A 24,577-nucleotide genomic window follows, 5' to 3' on the forward strand; every position below is an offset into this window, starting at 1 on the left:
CTCTTGGAGTTACTGCACCTTAGGATGGCTCAGTCCTCAATAGGAAATGACAAGACTGTATCTCCCCACCCAGAAAGCCCAAGACATATTAGAGGTATTTTATGAAACAGGAAGATGGCCCGGTGCTATGAGTGGATGCCATGATTGCTTCTTTGAACTGGGAAGATGATTTCCCTAAGGGAATCATTATTTCCCACCTGGGAAGTGTCGGGTTTCCTGCCTGCTGGAGCAAAAGAGTCTATAAAAACCAGATCCCAGGTAGGATACTCCCGCACTCCCTGTTTAGTTTCTAGAAAATATCTCAAATGCAAAGCAAGACTGCTCTGTCACCTGTCATGACTGTACAAAACCAACAAGAAAAGGAGCAGGCAGTAAAGGTTTCAACACCAAAAGAATCAGAAAATGTGTTTGTGTTTTGCCCTAGTGCATAACAAAAAAAAAAAATCTAAACCCATCTCATTTCGTGCTCTCTTCCCTTAGAGGAAGATTTTACTGGACGGAGTACATCTACTCTGGGGACTGAGTGGCACCATGTCCTGTGACTCACCTCTCCTAGAAAGCTGTTAGCGGGAAGCAGTCGCCCCAAATGGACCTGTGTGCCTGGGAAAGCACTGGAGCTCATGCCGGCATTTTAGAAACACGGAAACAACCCTTGACTCGTCAGAGAAGCCAGTGTCTGTACCCAGCTTCTTAACCGATGTCTCCTGCGCTAGATGAAAGATCAGATGTGGCATGAGGCATTGCCAAGTCATTACCAGGAGACATCTCCATTCATCCTGAAGGAAACGAGGCCGTTTCAAGATTCTCGTGGCCCTTGGCCAATAAATAGATCACTTGGAAGAGCTGTAGACGAAAGGGATGAGGCCCTTCAACACAGGGAGACCAACACATTTCTCAAGCTCTAGAAGGGTTTTAGGGTTATTGCTGTTGCTGTTGTTATTGTTGTTGTTGCTGTTGTTGTTGTGTAGATAAGGGTCTAGGGGCAGTAAAATGGCCCAGCAGTTCAGAGCACTTTTAGCTCTTGCTGAGGCCATGGATTCAGTTCCAAATATCTAGTTTGGGTGGCTCACAACTGCCCATAACGCCAGCTCCAGGGGATCTGATGCCCCTTTCTGGCCTCCACAGATACTGTATTCATTTGCACAAACCCAGGCAGACACATACTCTTAAAAACAATAAGACATCTTTTAAGGAAAGCCCTTGAACAGCTCCTAGGGAACATTCCCTTTTCATACCCATGTGGCGCTGTGTTAATACCGCTCGATCTCTGACCGAAAGGGAAAAAAAAGAGACAAACACATCTATTAATATAAACCCATGACATGATTGGTAAAACTTGACAGAATGCACAGCCAAATAATACAACGGTGGAAGAAGGTTCAAATGTTTATTTCCATGTTAAAAATGATGAGTTACCCTGTGGTTAGAATATACCTTTATGCTGAAAAATGAAGTCATTTTATTTCTGAAATATTTCCATTGTGGGGGTGGGGGGACGTGGAGGGAGAAAAAAAATTCAGAAAGTAATGGAGAGTGAAGAGTAAGATCGAAATGTTCTGGAAAATTCCACTGACAATCCCAGCGTGAACCACAATGTCCTTTCCAGGTCAGAATTCCTAACTCGATGTATTTTTCACCATCAGGCCCCTGATGCTTTTCCCATCGTAATTTAAATACTGTTGAACTGGATTTCTGTACACTTAAGAGTTACATTGTCACATGCTTTAATTTTTAAATGTATTTATTCCAATACGCCGTTCACAGTTTCGTTATATTGCCTATATTACATACAAAAATAGCCACTGTCTGTATTTCAGCAAAACTTTGTCTCACCGTCCACCCTCTGCGCGAGATGCATTACATTGGACGAATACGGTTTTGATGAAGGAGAAAGGAACAGTTTACAAACCATCCATGGTGTCATTTACAGAGACCTGAATAGAGAAATGTGACCCTCTTTAGATGACCAGAGTAGAAAACCCAATGGGCTAAAAAGAGGTATCGGAAACACTGCCTGCAGTCACTGCTGGGGACTGGGGGACTCCTCACTGATGGGCACAGCTTCACTGTGGTCTCATTCATTGAAAACTCCCTTCATTCTCTCTCTCTCTCTCTCTCTCTCTCTCTCTCTCTCTCTCTCTCTCTCTCTCCTCTAAAAGAGTGGAACAAACAAACGAAAATGTTAATCAGAACACCCAAAGGTGGCTTCCTGACCCTTAAACGAGGTGCAAATTACTTTAGCCCATAGGTGTGGCCCGGAGAGTAAAACAGAATCAATGCATGTGTTGGCTGTATTCATGACCGTAAGTAGAAACTTCCTGCCTAGACAGTTAAGAGATGCCATGGTCTGAGAATGTACCTGGTCAATGTGCCAGGTAGATAGTTTTCTGACATTGGTTACATGCTGCCCTTCTGGCTGAGTATCCCACTGTATTTATGAATCTCTTAAATCCCCACACCGGCCACTCAGCTCCAGTCCTTTCCTGTGGCACCTGCCTCCGGAGTCCCTGTGCCTTCACCCAGAAGCATCACAGTGATTGCATTGTTTCCGAAAGTCCCAGGTCACACTACCTTTGCCCGTCTTGTGTCTCCACCTCCCTCTGTGTGGCTGAAGAGCTCATTCTCGTGACAGACAAAAGGACTCGATCATGTGTATCTGGCTCAGATTACTCATCAGGAGTTATAATTTAGATATCTCAGCCATGAAAACTGAAATCCAGGCAAAGGCAGTGCCCTGTAAAATTTGATTTTTAAGGCTTGAAGTTTATGCCATTGCCCCCATTCTGGTCCATGGATTTCGCGGGCTAACACAGAAATCATAGCTTGCTTGAAGAAAAACCAAGTAAGCCACATACACTGAGATAGCCACCATCTATAACCTCCAAGGGATAGAGCATAAGATGCTCCCATGACATTGTGATGTTGAGTCCTGCCCAAGCTGAGTCTGAGAACAACTGGCAGGTTCTTTTGATTCCTACCAAAAGACTGAGAGATGTGGATACATGTGCCTAAGTGTGTCTGTATGTATGCAACTGTGTGTCACACGTTAGAACGGGACCGTCCCTTAGAACCTGCCACTTGACTTTGATTTGAGCTGATGGTGCTAACACAAAGACACTGTGAAATGTGCGCAGAGGCTAATTCACTGAATAAGAGGGCTGTGGAGACGTCTTCAGGACCATGGCCAGCTCCTCTGGCTCCCATTGCAAGCCCATGGTAATTTCCTGCTAAATTACAGCCAGACCCAAGGCCCTACCTAACCAAGAGGAGGCAATCTGCTTTGTGAGTCCTGGCTTCCAGGGAGGTACCTTGCTTTCAGAAATGAGTTCCCATTATTCCTGTGATGGAAGTTAGGATTCTAAATGGCTCACAAAAGGAGCGAACCCTAACTGGAACTCTGCTGCTCTGCACAGATGTTTTTGGGGCTGCCAGCCCTGCTCTAACCCTCCTGGAAACAGCGAGCTAAGCAGAGAGCTCTTGGCAGCAGCAGATGTCAGCTAAACTCCGGCAGTGCCTGCATCTCCTGGCTTCCTTCTCTAGTTGGCACTTCCCATTCCTAGGAGCCGTTCTAAACACAAAAGCATGTGAAGATACTTCTGGGTGGATATAGCATAGGACCTGCATGACCAGCCCTGTTTGTAAACACATTGCAGTGCTGAGGATGGGAGAGGCAGAGAGAGGATCTTAGCTGTCCTGACGTGCCTACAGGAGGGACGGCCGCCATGTTCCCAGCCCGGACATATAAAAAATGGGAGCAGAGGGATAAGAAAAGGTCTCCTCTGAGAGGTGCAGATGTCAGCCCTTCGACATCAGTGACCTCCTTCATGTGCTTCCTGCTCTGGGCCTTTTAAAAAAAAATCCCATTTTTGAGAGCTGGCAATGGCTCAGTTAGTTCACAATGAGGTATACTAGTCTAGTATCTGCTTTTCTAGTTACATCATTATGATAAGCAAAAATGTCACATTTGGCTAAGCCAAAAATCCCTGTCTTTCTTGAGACTATTCATGATGCTTGTAAATAGCACTTTTATTGAAAATTACGCAAAAAATCTTTTTAACAGCATGGCTTATAAAAACTTAACCTTGGGCTCTGGGACAGTCATTTATACTTATGAATTTGGAAAAACCATTGCTTTCTCTACAAAAAGACGTTTGAAATGGTTTCTTCTCTATCTGAATGACAACCGAGATTTTTTTTTTCAGTCATTGTATAAGACATTCTTATATTGCTAATTTGAAACATTATTTCAAAAGATAATCTGCAAAGCTGGAGAGTTTAATATATTTCCTCAGATCTTTGTTGTATAAATTAATCCTGATTTCTAAAAGATTTGTTTTTGTTTTCAATCTTGCAAATGTGTGTCTATGTAGTTGCACATGACTGTAGTACCCACAGAGGCCAGAAGAGGGCGTCAGATCACACAGAGCTGGAGTTACATAGAAGGTTGTGAGTCACCATCTAGGTGCTACGATCTGAACTCCAGGTCCTGCACAAGAGCAGCAAGCGCTCTTAACCACCAAGCCATCTCTCTAGCCCTTCAATTCTGTTTTTGCTTTGTTTTGTTTTTTATTTCAGTTTGAATTAATACATTGCATTGAGCACAGAGGACTTATATGCATACTGTGGTATTGGAGTCTCTCTTCCCTCAGAAAATTCCCGAGGAGATTTGCAAATAACTAACAAGCAGACACTAAAAACATGTTTGTGACAGAACTTTTCTCCAAATCTGAAATTTCATGTGAAAAATATATTTAAAAAAAAAAACTCTCTCCTGGGTCTCCAGTCAGACCCCTGTTCCCAAGATAGATAGATGAGAAAGACCAATGTCAAGGAGGGACAAAACATGAGAAGATGTTTCCTAAACGCCATCCCCAGCAACAAAGTTTTAAAAAACAAACGACGTCCTATGTGGAGACCCCATAATGACGGGCCACAATGAGCTACAGAAAATTAAACTCTGGAACATCAAACATCAACTCTTGTTTAAGTGCTTCTAAAACAAACCCCTCCCCCCCAAAAAAATGTAAAGTCAAAAGAACAGGTTTGAGTCCAGATTTGTATAAAAACAATGAGCCTCAATCCTGACAGCTAAGGAAGCTACATTCACTCATCTTCCACCATGGAGATTTGAACTCAGGCCACGCGCAATGAGTGTCCACTGTGCTTTAAAGGGGCTAGGAATAGGAAAAAAAAAAAGAAACACCACCCGGAACGTTCCTAATTATACACGGCCATTGGTCACGAGGTGACTAACAGTGTCTGCGGGGTCATGTCTACCGCCAGGCTTGCTGCTGCCTCTGGATGCCTCCCATTCCCGGGAGCCAGTTTTATAGACATGGCCCAGCTCGAGCACCAGCTCTCCAGACCGCTGATACCCACTTAGAGAGGGGTCCCTTCAGACCCCTGCTCTGACACTTTGCTGAGTCACCCCCTATTGCTGATTAGACCCACTGTTCCATCGCTCAGAAAACAGAAGGCATACAGGTGAATACAAACTTAAGAAAGGACTTTACATCTGGTCCTGCAGTCTTTCCATATAGTCTCTGAAGTCCTGTGAGTCCCCCAGCCCCATGTCCTGGCAGACCCACTTGATGCTGTCATCACTGTCAAACAGGATGGAGTTGGTGTATGGGCCCCCATCCTCGGGGAGGATGGTGGTGTAGGAAGTAAACTTGACTCTCTTCCTCTTTGGGCCGGAGGAACCCATAGGTTCGTTTTTCAGCTCTTTTTCATACACATAGTCAGGGGGCCGAAGCAGCTGACTATGAAAAGTCTTCTGGGAACTGCCATTCAGCAGGAAGTTCCTCTCCTCGAACTGCAGACCCCTGTCAATCATGGTCGTGCACTCCTCAGAGGGGAGGGTGATGTCCACGGGGTTCTCCAGGAGTTCTACCTCGTTCCCGAGCCAGACCCAGTCATGAGAATGGGGGATGTTGCCTTGTTCACTCACCGCGAACCTTTTGTGTCTATACTTCCAAGCAAAGGCCACGCAGTTGATCAGGAAGACCAAGATGGCCAGGCAGAAGACACAGAGCAGGGCGTACATCCCGATCTCCAAATCCGTTAACCCCCTGGAGGTCATCGTGAGGTCACCGGGGTTATTGGATTCCGGTAACTTCCCTTGAGTGGGGAAGCTTGTGAAGGCGTCCGCTCCACCTTTGAGGAGCTTTCCTCCCATGGGAGACTGTGGGGTTGTGCTTTTGTTGGTCCAGTCCTTGTGGCCAACAGGTGTGCCATGTTGGAACCACTCCTGGGCTGCTCGCTCCTGGCTTCCCTCACGCTCTATGGAATTGCTGAGGTGGCCTTTGTATTCCCGGTTGACGCCCCCGATATCATTGCCACCTCCTTGCTGCTCGTGCGTCCCAGGTTCAAATCTGACCTTGACATTTCCTTTGCCCACAGCAAGAGTACTCTTCCTCTTGTTCTTCTGACAAGACTCGCTAATGGACATTTCCAGTTTGATCAGGGGCCCTTGTCCTTCACCCTCGGCAACCACGATTGGCCATCTGGTCTGAAGGTTTGGCTGGATGGACACCACCATCTCATCCAATGAGGAAACGGTCACCGAGAAATCCTTGGGCTCATAAATGTCTAAGGGTGTCACTGAGCCATCGCTGAACAAAATCCAGGAACTGACGATGGCTTCCTAAGGAAAATGAAACCAGAGAACACTGTTATGACTGGGTTCCTTCAAACTTACAAACGTGACTTCCTCTGGACATTCCTGGCGTCTTCAGATAGAAGCGACTTCCCCTATGTGATGGTCTTGGCTCTTGTTATGCCTTGACCTTGTATCGTTAACATACTAGAGCCCCCCTGACATGAGGTGCCAGGAATGCACGTCAGTGAACACGTTAAAGTATAAATTAATTTATTGCATGCCTTCCCATGAGGTGTGACTTTGACCTTTGTGGAGACACTCAGAAATATTTGGGTGATTTATCGGAATCAATTTCAGATCTAACTACCAGGTTACTTACTGTTCAAGACGATGCCACTTTGAACACCATTTACCAGGAAGTCGGTGCTGACACAGCAAAAACGACTCCTTGGGGGAGGTCTTGGTAAATGAGGTGGTGTGGGGCTGGATCACTTGAATGGTACCATGCTCCTATCTCTTTATAAAATTTTTGTGCATGCTTTAAGACACAGGGGCGCTTTAGAGCTCACGATCTCTGCCATCAACAGGACAATCAGGTACCAACTGGCCATTCTTGTCCAAGCAGCTGAAATGAAGTCTCCAAGCTTCAAAAAATTGCTTTGTCTGTTTGACAGGAACGAGAACAGGGGATCCCTCAACCGTGGTCTAGTACCAATCCACACCTAGCACAGATCAACCCATGGGAAAGCAAAGGTCATGGGAAGGCATAGCTAAGCCCTGGGTGCCTTTCTCAGAGACAAAGAGAAACTGGGTAAGAAGCAAGAAGGAGGTCCAAAGCTTCGAGGCCTGGCTATGGCACCCTGCTGGCTTCCCGTGCAAGGACTCGTAACTGGAGATAGAGGTGACTTCATGCACAGAACACAGGCCCCTGGGAGTCTCACCTGTTGTGGGGCTTGGAGAACATCCTGAGCAGACACTGTGGAGATGATGGCCCTCTTGTCTGCCCTGTGAGGCTGCAGGGAAAGGGACAGGCCAGCCACCAGTTGTACGCCCAACTCTGTGATGGTGACTCGGTCATCCAGGACGATAACCGTCTTCTCGGCAAGGATGGAGTCAGAGAGAGGCGAAAGGACCTGAAAAGTAAGGAAATGCCTGTGACTTTGTCCTGCAGGGCCGCCTTTAACCCCTGAGCAGACAGGGCCATCAGGGATCTGACCGGTGTTCCGTCAAAGGAACATAGTGACAAGTGTTTAGGTGGGCCTGTGGTCATTCACATCTTTTTTGTACTGTCTGATAGTAAGGAGAATGTATTCTAAGGAAAAACTGGGGTTCAAGTTAGGAGTCCTCGCTGAAGTTTTCTACCTTGTTGATAAGTATAGAAGAAGAGGGTATCTTTTCAACGGCCATTAAGCAGTTTCTGAGCATGGGTCAGTGGTGCTCAGCCTGGGTCACCCTTCCAGTGGGCAGGCAGGTGTTCCTCACTGACACCCATGATCGGTGTATGGGTAACTGGGTCATCACTGGATAAACCAGTTGAAGTGGCATTTCCTAAGTAGCTATCTCTCCTAATAGACCATCTGGTATACCACCAGGGATGGGGGCTACATCTCACAGATAAAGCCTGGTAAATGGAATTTTTCCTAGAATATTCTGCACTCCCCCCCCCCAAAGACATCCTGCCCTCACTCATCCCTGGCACGTGGGGAAAAAAAATGAAAGCTCATTATGTGACTCTTCAATGTCACACAACGCAGCAGCCTGAAAGCCAGATGGGGCTGAATCACAGAGGGCACCCAGTATCGTCACCAGAGCTCTTTGGGGTAGAGGAGGAATGGCTGTGTTCCCAGCTGGTGACATAAGGAAGTCAGGGACACTCAGAGTCCCTACTGACAAGGGAGGGAGTCCACGAGAAGAAATACACAGGGCTCCTGGCTGGCAGACAGCCAGGACACAGGCGCCTCAGTGGTAGATACACAGTGATGTTCCCCCCAAAAAGGGGAGTGAGAGCTGAAGTCCGTAATTTCCCCAAATTTCCTGGTCAGAGCCTATAGAGATGCTGGCTCCAGCCTTGGCGTGTCGTACAGAACCAGGTCAAGCCCCACTGATGTCCCAGCCTACAGAGTCAGAAACTGGTGCCACGTAAGATGTAAATCTGTGGTGTCTGTGAGGTGGAAACAGAAAACAAGCGCAGAATATAACACACTTTGGCCAACTGCACCAAGAAATTAGCTTTGGCTTAATAAGGATAGACAGCATTTTGGGATTGGTATAAAAAAAATTCTGCATAAACATCCTACCAAAATTTTCAATAAAAGGTTGTTGTTAGGATGTCACAGAGATCATTCAACCATCGATCTTTCTTTATCTCTTGTTGCCCGGGTCCTCTGAGTCTTGAGCTATAAAACTGGTGAATAGATTCCTGCACATAGGCTGAACATGTGTAAAATGATAGATAGATGCTGGTTGTGATATGCACACATACCACACATGTACAGAGCTGTATGGCATCTGGAGAAATCACTGAGGTTAGGGGCAACGAGGCAAAGCCCCCCCATACCTGCACAGTGGTGATGCCCGGCTCCCGTCCTGCCAGGATCCTGCCATCCTGTAACTGGGCAATTTTTGGCTCTTCCACCTTCACAAACTCAGTGACCAGGTCGGTGATGTCAAACTGCCAGTCAGGGCCCAGCATGTAGGTCAGCTGACCCAGGTCAGGTGACTCAGATACAAACTGAGTGAGGACACGAACCAGGGCATGCTGGTACTGCAGGGTACACCCTCGTCCCTTCTTCTCCTCATCCTCCTCATCATCGCTCTCCCGGGTAGGCCTGGAGCACAAAGGAAGCAAAACAGATTAAGGTTCCTCTTTGGTGGGAAGCTCAACTCAGCCTGACTGTCAGAGGAAATGCAGCAGCCTTTTTCCTATTAGGAAACCATTGATTCATTTGCTCATCCAATGAATGAATTCATTCAATCATTCGTGCATGTTTCTCTCCACCCCTCCTATTCCTCTACCCCCTCCTTCCATTTTCCACTGACCCCTAATTGTCAACAGCCCTCCCCTAGAAAAATCCTCTCCACCTCCTTGATTCTAGAACCTTCTCTTTGAGTAGAGCTTGCCCTGTGACCTTCCAGGGGAGGATTTTGCTGACTGCTAGCTGCTGGCTGCTGCTGGCTGCTTTGTGGATGGAGGCCATGTCAGAGAGGGCAAAGCAGCATCCACAATTCCTATGAGAGTTAGACAGACCACAGCCCATTCTCCCAGAGTGCCAGCTGACGCCCCTGTGCATTGAGTTAGAACCTTGAACTCTGGTCCCTGTGGCAGACAGACAGGCCTCACAGTGGCCACAGACACTTGACTCATTCAACCTTTGAAGAACCTGGAAACCGAGGTTTAACTCTTGTTCTAATCGTACTGATAAGGAAACCAAGATGGGGAGAGTAGAGGTCCCTCAATCAAGGCCACATATCTGGTCATCTGCAGAGGCAAGACCAAGGCCACGCTAACTGCCCTATCCTGTGTCCTCTCCCTTTCTGTGTCCATTCCACCCTTTCTCACAGTGGTCATGAGCAAACCAATCTCATAATTCGCAGAGTGGCCCAGCAGTGCTCACTATAGGTCTGAGCCCAACTGTCTTTGATTTCTGAATTGGCTGTCTCCCTTAAGGTCTGAGAACAAAGTAGGAAGGCATAGAAAAACTCTGCAGCACAGCCATAGAGAAGTTTTGGGTTCTCAAAGAGAAGGCAGGTTATCTTCATTGATAAGGAAAAATGGGACAAAAGGATATAGTATTTAAAATCAGAGTGTCATGCTCACTAGGATTGGATGTAAAATGTCCCTCACAGGTTCGTGTGTCAGGATACTCGGTCCTCAGCAGCTTTAGCAAGGTTGTGAAACCTTTGGGCCCCAGAATTTAACCGGAGGAGTGGGGTTCCAAAATTTAGGGTTTCCATCACAACCTTCTCGATCACCACCACTTCCTGATTTCCCTCGATGTGAATAAGCAGCCTCCTAAGGCCACTGCCACACCCTCCCCATCACGAACGAAAAATCAACGTCTCCTCATCAAGGCTCCTTTCACCACATATCTGGTCATGGTAACAAGGAAAGTAACTAATAAGTGATGAGTTTCTTATCGTTTTATTCCTATTCCTTCAGAATACGTCACACAGAGAGCATCCATTGGTGAATCATGAGTGTCCCCGGTGACCTCCCTTAGAGAAGAAACCCACACAGTGCCCAGACAACATCGGTAGCATTAAATCACGTGTCCATGCTCTCTTTGCAAGGATCTATCTTTACATTACATGCACTTACAACGGAAGATGCTGATTGGTGATCAGCGCTGGGGATGCAAAACTTTCCCTTAACCAAAGGGGTAGAGTCACACTATGATGGCTTGTGGTAATCATCGGTGTGAGCCTCTGGCTTGTTTAAGATCTCCCCCTTTCGGTCCCCAGCTCCGAAGAAAAAAAAGAACCAAAAAAAAAAAAAAAAAAAAAGATCTCCCCCTTTGTCTCTAAATCTCAGAAATGTCACTGTGAGAGGTTGTCACAAAGATTCCTTAAGCCTTTGCCCAGCTGGTGGTTGCCTTGGATGCTTGTCTCTGAGCACTTGCTTATTTTACCAAGTTTGGTCCCCTGTCATCTTGTGTTCTCAGACCCCACTTTCACTGACTGCCCCCCAGATTCTAGTTCAGGGGACTTCAGGCATCTTGTCACTGTCGCACAAGTCTCTGGGGATCAGCCCAGCTGATTTTCTGTGTTGGTTAGAGTCTTACCGTCCATCTCTGAGTTCATTGACCTTACTCTGCCATCCTTCCCGTACGTACCACTGAAACCATCCACTGGGGGTTTCCTCCAGTTACTTCTCCTTACTGAGATTGCCTACGTTCTCCATGGTGTTGAGACTATTTTAAAATCTATATCAAATATCCCCCTCAAGATAACAAGTGACTCCACATGTCTTAGATATTGTCATTTAAAAAAAATAAACACTCAGAGATGGCTTGGAATCCACTTCTGTTAAATCTGTTCTGGAGTGGCACATAGGCTCTGGTTTCAATGGGGTTTGGGGGTTAGAGGTCATCGATGGTGTTAAAGTCTCACCGGCATTCCCCTGACATCATGGCTCCCGTTCTGTCCATGATGCTTCATCTCTAAGGGTAATGTCTACCTCCTTGTTCAAGGGAACAAGTGGAAGATGTCAGCCCCTCAGACAGCATCTATTCACTGTGCCGACGCTTCATGTTCTGGAAGAATTTGGAGTCTAGTCCTGGACCTTTGTGGTATCCTGAGCCTGTGTTTCAGAGCGTGTCTGAGTTTTCCCATTGCTCAGCATCTGGGAAAGCTGATGGTTTGGATGCCGTTGGGTACCTGTTCCCTTCCATCTAACAGCCCTCGACTCCTTTTTCCTCTCCTCTAGCATTGAGCTGTAAAAAGCAAGGCACACATTCAACACTTTGCCTGGGAATCACAGCCTCAGAGCCAGTTTTATTTGCTTTCGTGTAACTGCAGGCCACGGCACACTCGCATTCTGTAACAGTCAAAAAAGAATCCGGGCTCCCCACGCCCTCTGAATGTTTTCCAAGTGCACTCTTATCCAGGATGACTGCTATTTCCAACCAGGCAATGGGAGCGTCTCGACAACGTCTCATGCCATTGGGCTCACTTGTCAACACTGTCACCACCCATGAGTCTACAAAGAGTCTGCCAACGGCCACTATGTTCCTCCGGATACTTCCGCTCCTCCGCCTACTGTCTACTTGAAAAGACACCCTCCATGGAGTGTTACAGTTGCACTCCAACACTGGGTAACAATATCTGGGTTACTTTCTTCCTTTGTGGTATAACAAATGTCTACACACCTCACAGTTTTTTTTTTTTTAACTCATTTGCTTGCTTGGGATCCTGTGAGTCACGGACAACAAGGCTCCAATGAGAAGTTCTGCGTCAAGACTCTGGAGCTGATGTCAAGGTGTCAGCCAGACTCTCACTTGAAGCTGTTGGAGCAGAATCTGCATCTAAACAGTCAGGTTGCTACCCACAGTTAGACTGGGTGCCGTTGGTCCGTGTTCATCATGAGGACGCTCGTGGATCCCTAAAGGCTCCACGCGCTTTCCATGGCGCATGTTAAACCACCTCCAAAGACAGCATCGCCCTGTCAAGTGGCCCTCACTCTCAGACCTCTCCAGGGTCCTTCTGCCACTAGCCGGAGGGGATGATTGGCTTTCAAGGGTCTCATCTGATGGATCCAGCCCTCCTCAATCATCTCCACGTCCTAAGATAGATCACTTTGGCTGTAATTGTGTCTGTGAAGTCTCCTTGGCATGGTGCCAGGCTGGTGCTTGACTGGACCTCTAGTTTCATTTCTGTTGCCCTGATAAAGTAATGTCCCGAAAGAAATCAACTTGGGGAGGAAAGGGTTAATTTTTATCTCACAGTTCTAAGAGATACTGTTTATCATGGTAAGGAAGGCCTGACAGCATAAGCAGTAGTAGTAGTAGTAGTAGTAGTAGTAGTAGTAGCCGCCGTAGTAGTAGTCATAGTAGTAGTTGTAGTAATAGTAATAGTAGTAGTAAATAATAATAATCATAATAATCATAATAATCATAATAATCATAATAATAATGCCTGCTCCGATTGTACACATACTCAGGAAGCAGACAGTGAGGACAGGAAGTGAGGTGTACTCTCACCCCACCTCCAGTGATATACTTCCTCTATCAAAGCTCCTCCTCCTAAAGGTTCTATAACCTCCCCCAAACAGCGCCACCTGCTGGGGACCTGGTGATGAAACACTTAAGCCTTTGGGGGACATTCTCTTTCAAACTGTTGCACCTGAATAAGCAGCAGATGAGGATCCTGGAGAAGACTTTGACTTTGAGCCCTCCCCGCTGCAGAACACATCATAGCACTGGATTCTTGGGACCTCTTGTAATACCATTGTTTCCGATGTATAGTTGACGGAACTGAAGAATACCTAGGTGACGTCACGAGGTCACGTGGCTATACTTGGCAGAAGCCAAGGTTAAAACTCAGACAGTCTCGGCTTCAACCATGCGGTTGTTACCACAGGACGTCTCACCCCATGGCTGACAGTCAGAAAGGAGAGGATGACAGAGGATGGGGGGAAGTAGTTAGGTTCTGAAGGCCAAGTTCTGTGTGGGTGCTTCTTAGATCTCACCTGACCTTCCCACATCAGACCGCTCTACGAGGCTGCCGGCATCACCGCCGTTAACTGTTAATATTGTTTTTGACGTAATTTTCTCTTGTCCAACTGTTAGTCATCATCCAAGTCAGAGCCACAGGAGCCCAAGGCCAGAGCACTGCGGTGCACTGCGGGAAGCCAAACCCAGACCGTGGCAACATACTTCAGACATTGCTTCCTGGGAACCAGCTTACCTCCCGCAGACACCTGCGCCTGCCCTGGCAGCCTCTAGCCCACAGCTGGGGCTCCTGTTCCTCACCTCCTGTTGGATGCCACCGGGATCCTCCAGCCCTTGATCTGGCTCAGCTCCGTGTCCGAGATCTCAATCTGCAGCGGCAGGCGGGGCACCCAGACGGTGATCTCCACCTGGGAAGTGAAGTGCTGGTGGGTGAAGTTGACAATCGTGCCTACTTTGCTCTTCATCTCCTTCCCGTTCACAAAGATAGAGTCACAGGTGTTGGAGACCTTGGGGGAGGGGGGGGGGACAAGAACGCGAGACGCATCAGCAAGAGACACGCAACACACAGATCTTGACATCTGTAGAAGTTCATGAACCACGACAGCTCTGATTTATAAGGAGCCAGAAGAACAGGACAGGTACAAAGAGTAATTTGTAGACACTAATTAATGACAAATCACTGATAGACAGACTCCAGGAAAGCCGTTTTGTGTTACACAATACTGACAAGTTAAACCATAAACATAATTTAATGGAGCTGCATAACCCCAGCCGCCTTTTGGGAGGGCGCTGTTTTCCTTATCTTACCTTTTCTTATGCACTCAAACCACCGCTAATCAAGCCCCAGGTGTGTCTTATTCCACTCTGGTGCCACATTTGAAGATGCATAAAAGGTTTTAATGTTACTAAGAAAAGGCTTTGTTCCGGCCATAAAGCGGAACATTTGAAAGAAATCCAAGAGGGCTCTGCATTGGATTAAAACCCTGGTAGGCTAAGTGCTCATGGGATGCACTGGAAACACAGATGGGATTAATCTGTGCAAACAGTGAGACGCAGTTTGGAAAACTGGGGAGAAAGAGGTGAGTCTCTGGCTCAGGGCTTGGGGTACGCTAGCTCACCCCCTGCTGTGGGGTCTTGCCAAACACATCAGCTTCCTGCTTCACTTCCCACCTCCTGGGTGAGCAAATAAAATGCTGTGGTCTTGTTCTCCATTGGGATGAAACCTGGGAACCAGTGGGAAGCAAGAAACATGTGGGACCTGTGATGTCATTTTAGAGATGGGAAGACTGAAGCTGTGATGTGGCATGATTGACTGGAAGTGCACACACGTCTTTGAAGTGTCATTCTTCAGGAGCTGTTTGCCTTGTGTTCTGAGAGAGCACACTGATTTGGCAAGGCTGCCTAGCTAGTGAGTGCCTGGGAGCTTCCTGTCTCTGCCTCCCCAGAGTTTGGATCCTGGACATATAGCACACACCTGGCTTTCCATATGGATGCCGGGGACTTGACTTGGGTCCTTGTGCTTATGGAGTAAGCATTTATTGACTCAGCCATCTCCCACCCCCCATTTTGAAATTATTAATCCGTCAAAGGAACGGTATCTAGAATAAACAGGAACTTAAAAATTCATCTAAAACAAATCCCCCCTAAACATCTGTTCGGGGCAGGAAGTCGTGAACAGAAGGGGACTTCAGATGGCTACAGTCTGACTGAGCAGTGAAGGGCCTTCAGGCCTGGCTTCAGTGACTTGGGGACGGGGATGACGGGAGGTTAGACATTTTGTGCCAGAACACACAAGGATGTGACCACTAAACACCACTTTATGCAGAACAGCTAAAGTTCTGTAGTTCAAATCACCTATTATACATTTTATGAGTTAGAACTTTCAGGCTCTAACCACAGAGCAATGATAAGAAGATACAAATGGAGTTACCTGATTTGTGTCAGGATACCATACACCACACTTCCACCAACAAATACAGACACACACACACACACACACACACACACACACACACACACACACACGCAATCACTATGTGTGAATTAATTTTTTTAAACATTTAAGGTAGTAGAAATGCCAAGAACCCTCATTTAACCATTACACACTACACATATGAAGTATTATACATTCACCCACACCTCTTTACAGCTAAAAGAACAATAGTTGTATGGTGGTAGCTGATGCCCCTCAACATTGTAAACCCAATGAGCAGTTGAAATGGGGTCATTTCTTTTAACTTCTCAACTTTAGCGAAAAAAGAATACTCTTTTCCGGCCTTCCCTTTGCTTTTTTGGAAGGAGAGCGATACAACACGCCAAGAAGAGCAGCTGTCGCCCAGGGAATGTGGGAGGGACTTAAGCGTGTGTCATTGAGCCCAGAATCATGGGGAGAGACATCAGAATGAGGCTCCCACGTAAGGGCAGGGCATAGGACTGAAGACTGTGATCTTATCTTCCACGGGGCCCACAATGGCGAATCTGACTTCCATCCATACGATTCTCTGGAAAGGATCAAAACCTGTCACAGAGAAGCTCTCCCCTTCTACGTGACGGCTGCACTGGGACAGGTTTCGCTTCATGAGGGCATGACCTCCCCTGGACTCCACTCACTTATCCCAGAGAACACGGCATCCTGTCTGAAGTCAAACTAAAGTCACCTTCATCTTGCCTCAAAGACTGGTCAGCCATTTCTTGAACATTCTTGAAACTCAGACCTCAAATTCCTGTGAGGAATTCTTGACCTTCCTTGTCAGCTGCTACCCTACCCACCCCAAACCCCACCTCAACTGTCAGAGGGACACACTGGCTCTGGGAATTTTTGTCTTAAGAACTTAAATCCCTTAGATGAGGAGATGGGACCTGTCAGAAAAGTGCTTGTCTTACAAGAGTGAAAACCCAAGATCAATTCCCAGAACTTACATTTTACAACATGGGGAAGAGGAGCTAAAGAGATGAGTTGGTGGCTGATCACTCTGGCTGCTCTTCCAGAGGACCCAGGTTCAGTTCCCAGCACCCATACAGAGGCTCACAACCATCTGTAATCCAAGTCTAGGGAATCTGGTACCTTCTTCTGGCCTTGGACATTTCACACACAGGGAACACATGCAGACAAGAATACATACACATAAAATTAAATATAAATATAAAAAGTTTGTAAAAGAAGAAAAATGTTAGGTGTGGTTGAAGGTACTTATAACCTCAGAGCTGTGGAGAGAGAAAAAGGTAGATTCCTGAGACTTCCTGACTAGACAAACAAACCTATGTGCAAGAGCCAGGCTAGTATAAGATTCTGTCTCAAAACTGAGGGGTTGGGGGTGTTTCCAGACCAGTTAGAGAACTTGTCTCAAAATACAAGTTAAATGGCACCTAAGGAAGGATATACATGCGTGTATACCTACACACACAGCATTCATACAACACACACACACATAAACATACAGACATATATACGTACATTCACAGGTATACAACATACAACACACATATATAAACACACATACAATATACACACATATAATATATATACACATACAACATACAAACATACATACACATAGACATACATACACATAGACATATACAATATACACACATATATACATGCATGCACAGATATACAACATGCAACATACATTCACACACATAAACACACATACTACATACACACATATAAATATATACACACATATATACAACATAACAAACATACTACATACACATACATACACAAACATACATACATTTACATATACATACATACACACACATACATACATGCACACACATACACTAAAAATAAATGGGATTCAGTCCATATATGGTGGATGGAAACAGACCAGGAAAAGATACAGAGCTTGAAGCATGGAGGACCCAAAGAAGAATGTATGTGACCTTGGAATCCCAGGGTGCAGTCTGACCATGTGACTAGAAACTGAGATTACAACATGGAGTAAGAGCTCATTAGGCAGAGAAGACATAACCATGTAAAAACCAACTTCCCACTCCCATCATTCCTCTAATCTAAAAAAAGTATTATGAGTGTTTCCTCTGCATGTATGGGGTGCATCACAAGGGTGCAGTACCTGCAGAGGCCACAAGAGGACATCAGATCCCCTGGCACTGGAGTTAGAGATGGTTGTGAGCTGCTCTGTGGGTGCTGCAAACTGGATTCAAGTCCTCTGCAAGAGCAGCGAGTGCTCTTAACTGCTCAGCTATCTCTCCAGCCCCCGTCATTCATCTAAATGATGCTTGAGGGGCTCTCTGAGCCCCAAGAGGAGCATCGAAAACCAAATGCATCCAAATCCATCCTCATGTAAGAAGAGCAGAGGCCAAAAGCACGGAGCTCAGAAAAAGACCAAGCCGTGTCACGTTCATCTTCCAATATGTGTAAAACAGCTTATAAAATGTCATATTGTGAAAGCTGCCTTTAGAGGTTAATATTTTTACTGTCAAGTTATTAGACTTCTGCAACTCCATTATCCCAGGATAAAAGACACAAAGGGGGGCTTTGGGATGTGGGGATGGCTCCTAGGGGATCTTAGGAGATGTTCGTTTCATTCTCCATTCAGAACGGAAGAAACAATGTATCTTGGGTCTACCCTCCTGCATCTGGCTTGCTATTGCCTCATCAGGCAGTGGACAGTTTGAGATTGTCTGTTGTGACCTTTCCCAACCCAAACACTGCCTACACTACAGACTCAGAAAGAGCACTTCTCAGGAATATTCACAGAAAAATCCAGAGATCCCAGATTTAAGCAGTCAGAGGATCAGTTGTCATAGGAACAAAACACTTTGCAGGTCTTACTGCATGTTGCAGAATGCACTAAGACCCAGCAGGGATGTGGATGGTGTTTATTTCTTTCTTTATTTTAATTTTCAAGTTATTTTTAATCTGTGAGCACACACACACAGAGAGAGAGAGAGAGAGAGAGAGAGAGAGAGAGAGAGAGAGAGGTCAAAGGACAACTTGTGAGGGTCAGCTCTCTCCTTCCACCATGTGGGTCCTGGGTATCAAACTTAGGTTGTCAGGCTTGGGACAAGTCTGGGTCAAGCATATTCAAACCATGATGATGCCTTTATCACTATAGGCTAGCTTTTGCTTCCTGGAATATACACGTGGATTCAGGATACAAGCTCTTGCCCCTGCTCTCTTCTTTCAAGATTTCAAGTTCAGTCCTTGCTTCTGCCTGGCTGTATGGTGGCTGTGAGCTTTCTTTTGGCTCCTTCCAGGCAGAGTCATAGAGGAGGATCAATAACAGTTAATCGGTATTTTCCACACATTACTGTATTAACATGGGTCCCCAGGGCAAGGTCCATCAAGGTAGGGCAATAACCAGGCTAGCTTTTACTTGCTCCTAAGAATGTTTTTTAAAGATTCTCTTCTAATCAGCCTGGTCTACAAAACAAGTTCCAGGCCAACAAAAGCTACGTTGTAAGACCTTGTCTCAAACATAAAGTGCAACAAAATACAATAAATACAATAAAATATAATAAACACAAGAAAAATAAAATTTTATAGCTATAATCATAGAAAGATTATTTGTCCTCAACATTTATGCTTGCATGTCAGAACAGGATTCAATGTACAATTGTCTTAATACTCTTCCAGGCAAGCCACACATCCAGGGAGGGGCTGCTGTGAGCAGATCCACACTGAGTTGTAGCAACCTAAATCTGAGCTGTTCTCGCCATACTGAAAATGTTACCTTTCATCCTCTGTGGCTAAGACCTTGTATGAACAACCCTAAGAAACCCAGGCTCTCCTGTTCGGTCTTCAACTCATTAAGTCCCTCAGAAACCACGTTAGGAATCCCAGTGTGTTCCGTTACCATAACCTTTCTCTGCCTGAGGCATCTCATCTGTAAAATAAGAATAAAAAGCCCCTTTGTTTAACAAACACTTAATGTTGCTGAGACCCGGGAGCTATCCTAGGTGCTGAACACAGAGTGCGGCCAGACACAGCCTTCAGTGCTCATGAGATTTAAAAGCTGAGCTGGGAGAGATACATAATTAATACGATCATATATTTATATAATAAAGAACTTGGTAGTGGAAAAAGCTTGAAAGAAAAAAATAAAACAAGGAAAAGAACAGAGAATCAAAACAGAAGGTACAGTTGTGGTTAGACTGGAAATCACGCCCACTGCAAAACAGGCAGGGTGGCACAAGTTCACTTCCGAAATAAATAACTCTAAAGTTCCAATTCTGTGCTCAGAAGAAAAAAAATGCCTATTAAAGATAAAACTTTTAAAAGGTTTTGTTTTTTCCCAGACAACATCTAATGGAATTGCTAACCAACTGGACTAATTGAAGAAATGTTAAAAGGGTGCCACAGAGACGACATAGTAATTAAGAATGCAAACTGCTTTTACAGAAGATCTGAGTTTGGATTCAGGCTCCCGTGTCCTGTGACCCACAATCACTTGTTATTTCAGCTCCAGGGGATCTACCGCCCCCTATTGGCTTTCTTGGACATCACGCTCATATGTGTATACACACACACATACACACACACACACACACACACACACACACACACACATATACACGGACACACAGAGATAATTAAAAATTAAAAAGTAGACTTTGAAAAAGAATGTTACAGAAGAATCATTTAAGGAGACAAAATAATGAGTCAGAAATTCATATCCATACACTGAAATCAGTGCATGAGGAACGGAGTAATTAAAACAGGACTAAAATTAACATTTTCAGTCATGATTGCTCTATAACATGAAATAATAGCAATATATGTTCACATCTGAAGTAAATATAAAATAGACAGCAAGCTAGAGCAGATGGGAAGGAGTAATTGGAAATATAAGATTCCACGGGCTACGTATTAATACAACTAAAGAAGTATTTAACTAGGGGGGAGTCTGGATTCTTTGACACATATTGTAAATACCAGGTGTGGTGGGAACACATAAAACAAGTGTTTTAATTTTTTTAATACATCTCGATGCTGAGGACAGAACCCAGATTTTTGCATAGACAGTGCATCCTGCCACTGAACTACATCCTCAGCATACATATTTTATTTATGAAAAGACAAAAATGGTAAGTTAATAAATTAAGACAGAACATGCAATTGGCCAGACGGGCAGCAGAAATGGGGGAGAGAAACACGGAGCAGATGGGAAAATAAATTAACAGCGGGAAGGCACCTTCCGGTCTAATGCTAAATATGAATGATTTACTCGCATAAATGAATATGCAGGCCCCCAATTCATTTTCTACAACCAGGGTCCAAGCACAGAGTCCGCCCGAGGAACTCATGATAAGCATAAAAACCTGAGGACACTAGAGACAGATGAGGAAGGAAAGATCCTTCATGAAGACCTAATGAAGGTGAAATGGAGAGTAGTCTGTGCGAGTCTCCAGCCAGAAATCCAGCGCGGAAATGATGGCTAGAGATGAGGAGAGATACCACGTGGAGAAAGGGGCTTCGATGATGGCTGGCTCCGTAAAGTACCTCCCACAGAAGCATGAGGAGCCGAGTTCAAATCCCATGACACATTTTCAATGCCAGCACTGAGGAATAAGAGACATAATGATCCCCAAGCTGTTAGCCAGCCAGTCAGGCTGGATTAATGACCTCCAGATTCAGTGAGAGAGCCTGCCTCAGAAAATACAGTGCAGAACTATTGAAGAAAGCACCTGATACTGACCTCTGGTTTCCACATGCATGCACATAGACTTATATGCATATGTGTGTAGACCCACACGAAACATATAAACACCACACACACATGTGCACACACGATGACTTATATATGTACATATGTATGCATACCCACATGAAACATATAAACAGCACACACACATGCACATACACATGATGACTTATGTTCATATGTATGCACACCCACATGAAACGTATAAACACCACACACCCATGCACACACACACATGTGCACACACGATGACTTATGTTCATATGTATGCATACCCACATGAAACATATAAACAGCACACATATGCACACACATGCACATACATGACTTGTGTATATATGTATGCACACCCACATGAAACATATAAACAACAACACACATCCACACACACGATGACATATATATATATGTATGCACACCCACATGAAACATGTAAACAGCACACACACGTGCACACACATGTACACACACATGATGACTTATATACACATGTATGTACACCTACATGAAACTTATAACACACACACACACAGGGTTAAATTTTTCCAAATGCATAGGTATGTATGAGCAGAGCTTAGGTGTATAGGAGACTACAGTTAATGGAGTCACAGTGGCCAGTACAAACACAGTTACTGACTTTGACATTTAACACTCCTCTCCCAGCAATGAAAATCTCTAGAGACAGAGATGACCGGAACAGCAGCATTCACCCACGTGAACCCATCAGCCGCTGTAGAGAAGCCAGTTATACACTCTGCTCCACTGACCACAGAGTATTCAACAACAGAGACTTGATTTTAGATGGTAGACCACGAAAACCAAGGCTAAGGATCCCTATAGCACGTCGGCTGTCACTGCCACCCTGTCCAGGCCACCTACAGGATTTTCTCTTTGTCTTTCAGCTTTGAACAGCATAAGCTTTGTTTGTGGTTTTTTTTTTCTTCCCTGGGGTGCATGGCCTTCTCAGATTTGATGTTTGGTATCTCTGTAATTTTGGCTAGTTACTTTTCAAATGCATCTTTAGCACCATTATTTGGGCTTACACACACACACACACACACACACACACACACACACACACACATTCACAAATAAAAATGAAAATAAATCTTTTTTAAAGTCAAGATCGCTGCCACTATATATTTATATTTGTAGTGTTCCTATTTTATTTTTTCTTCTGGCTTTAATCCCTGCTAAAAATTACCCATCCACTTACTGATGTTGTCAGTCATTTCTAGTCTAGCCTTTAACATGTCAATCACAGTTATCCTAAATTCTAGCCTGGATGTTCCACTATCAGAGTGAGAGCTAGTCTGGCTATGAATCACTAATACCATTCTCTGGTGTTTATCTTTGTATCAACTTTTCCCGAGCTTCCAGCTTTCTCCTTTAAGGATGGATACATTGTAACTCACGCAAAGGGTGCTGAGGGGAACTGCTTTTGTGGTCGGCAAGGGACATGACTATCCCTCATCCGAGTCTGGGATTGGTCTGAAGTGTTTGTCAGGGTCATGCTCAGGGTACAAAGGGATTCAGAGTCCTCGCCCCCCCCCCATCTCAACTAAAAGATGAGATGGTCTCCCAGAGCTTATTTCTTGATCTTCTTCTTGGCTTTGGATCATCCCAGTTACCCCGAGTATCTGCCTCTATGGCTCTCCCAGCTATGGTCGTCACTGGTTTCTTCTTATGCTGTTTTGTTTAGTGGAATCCTAGAACTGCATCCTCTGGTGTTCTGGGCATCAGAATCTAGTGTACCCACACTAGAGAGAATGTTTATAGAGAGGGTGAGCCCACATCTGGTGCTGCGATAAAATATCCTGAGGAAAAGCAACGTACAAGGGGTTACTCCAGATCACAATTCTGGGCTACAGACCACTACCGTGGGTAGGTCACAGTGGCTGGAACCTGAGACAGGTCATATTACATCATATCACAGAAGAGCAAAGAGAAAGGAATACCCTTGTGTTTGCTGGGTTTCTTCACTCTTATACAGCTCAGGGGCCAAAGCATGAGACAGTGCCACCTAGCTCCCATTGGAGTGGGATGAGGGTAGGGGTCTAACCATCTCAATTAAGACAACCCCAACAGACATGCTCACAAGCCAACATGATCCAGACAGTCCCTCACTGAGACTCTCTTCAAAGGTCAGATTGACAGTTAAAGCTGACTATTGCACCTCCCCAGAGGCATGGGGAATTCATAACCTATCTGAAGCTAAATTCCAGGGCCATCACATGGGCTCTGAGCAGGCCTCTAGAGACAGAGCAAACCAGGGAGCTTGCATTCTTGAGGAGGTCCAGATGAGCCGTAACAGTACCCAGTGTAATGACACACGGTGCCCATGGACATGGGCCTCACTGACTGCATCCGTTTAAATGAAGAAACAGATAGGGCTGCTTCTCACAGATGTTCAAGACACCTTCCCAAGAGGACTTGGGGCCCCTGCCTGGACTAAAGTTATTTCCATTAGTTACCTGTAGGTAGCTGTCCACATCATACAAGTTCAATCCGGCACCATACAAAAGCATGATCCAAACTCTGAGGCCCCTTATGAGGACTCCATGAGGTTCAGACCTGTGACCCCATGCAAAGTGCTTGCCCCTGCAGTATTATCATTTGTGTGCTCCATCCCACGGAAATTCAGATGACAAGGAGGTTTGAAAAGCCTTCGCACTTAAGAACGCAGGATGAGATCCAAGCCTTTCTTACTCATCAAAGGATGCCCAGAGGAAGGAGGAAGTGTCTCCCTCCTGAGAGCCCAGCATGAGGTGCTGCCCAGCTTCCTGCTCTAGTTTCCTCTCAACCCTGAGCCTGCTGGGAGAAGCTCGCTGAGCAGGTGCCACAGCACAAGCACAGGGGTCAGGAAGCTAAGGTGCTTGGGGTGTGTGCATAAATTCATCACATAAAAGAAAAGTATCTGTGTAGGTTAAGTGTCCTGTAGGGGGAGGGTGGAGAGTCAGACCGAGCCGAGATTTTTGCAGAGGCCCTGATGAGAGGACAAAGGGAACTTTAGCTCTGAGACCTTGTCCAGGACCAGACATGAAAACACACAATCACGCTCACACCTGAGGGTGAAGCGGTTACGGTTGTGGTTTCTGGGGTCCCAGCTCTTCCTCTTGGGCTGTGGTTAT

The 24,577-nt window shown here is 45.5% G+C and overlaps 1 protein-coding gene across 4 annotated transcripts in view; it reads right to left on the reverse strand.

The window, feature by feature from the left end:
• Positions 1-1,304: 1,304 nt before the first annotated feature.
• Tmem132b (transmembrane protein 132B) overlaps positions 1,305-24,577 on the reverse strand; it is a 263,981-nt gene continuing 240,708 nt past the window's right edge. For 3 of the 4 annotated variants that reach the window (XM_039089430.2, XM_039089432.2, XM_039089434.2), the window contains 4 exons: positions 14,071-14,276; positions 9,159-9,429; positions 7,543-7,734; positions 1,374-6,646 (listed from right to left, as the gene is read on the reverse strand). In XM_039089430.2, the coding sequence (XP_038945358.1) occupies positions 5,510-6,646; positions 7,543-7,734; positions 9,159-9,429; positions 14,071-14,276 (1,806 nt within the window). In that variant the 3' untranslated portion in view covers positions 1,374-5,509. 4 annotated transcript variants of the gene reach the window in all.

The sequence above is a fragment of the Rattus norvegicus genome, chromosome 12, assembly GCF_036323735.1.
Source record: "Rattus norvegicus strain BN/NHsdMcwi chromosome 12, GRCr8, whole genome shotgun sequence".
Taxonomy (NCBI): Eukaryota; Metazoa; Chordata; class Mammalia; order Rodentia; family Muridae; genus Rattus; species Rattus norvegicus.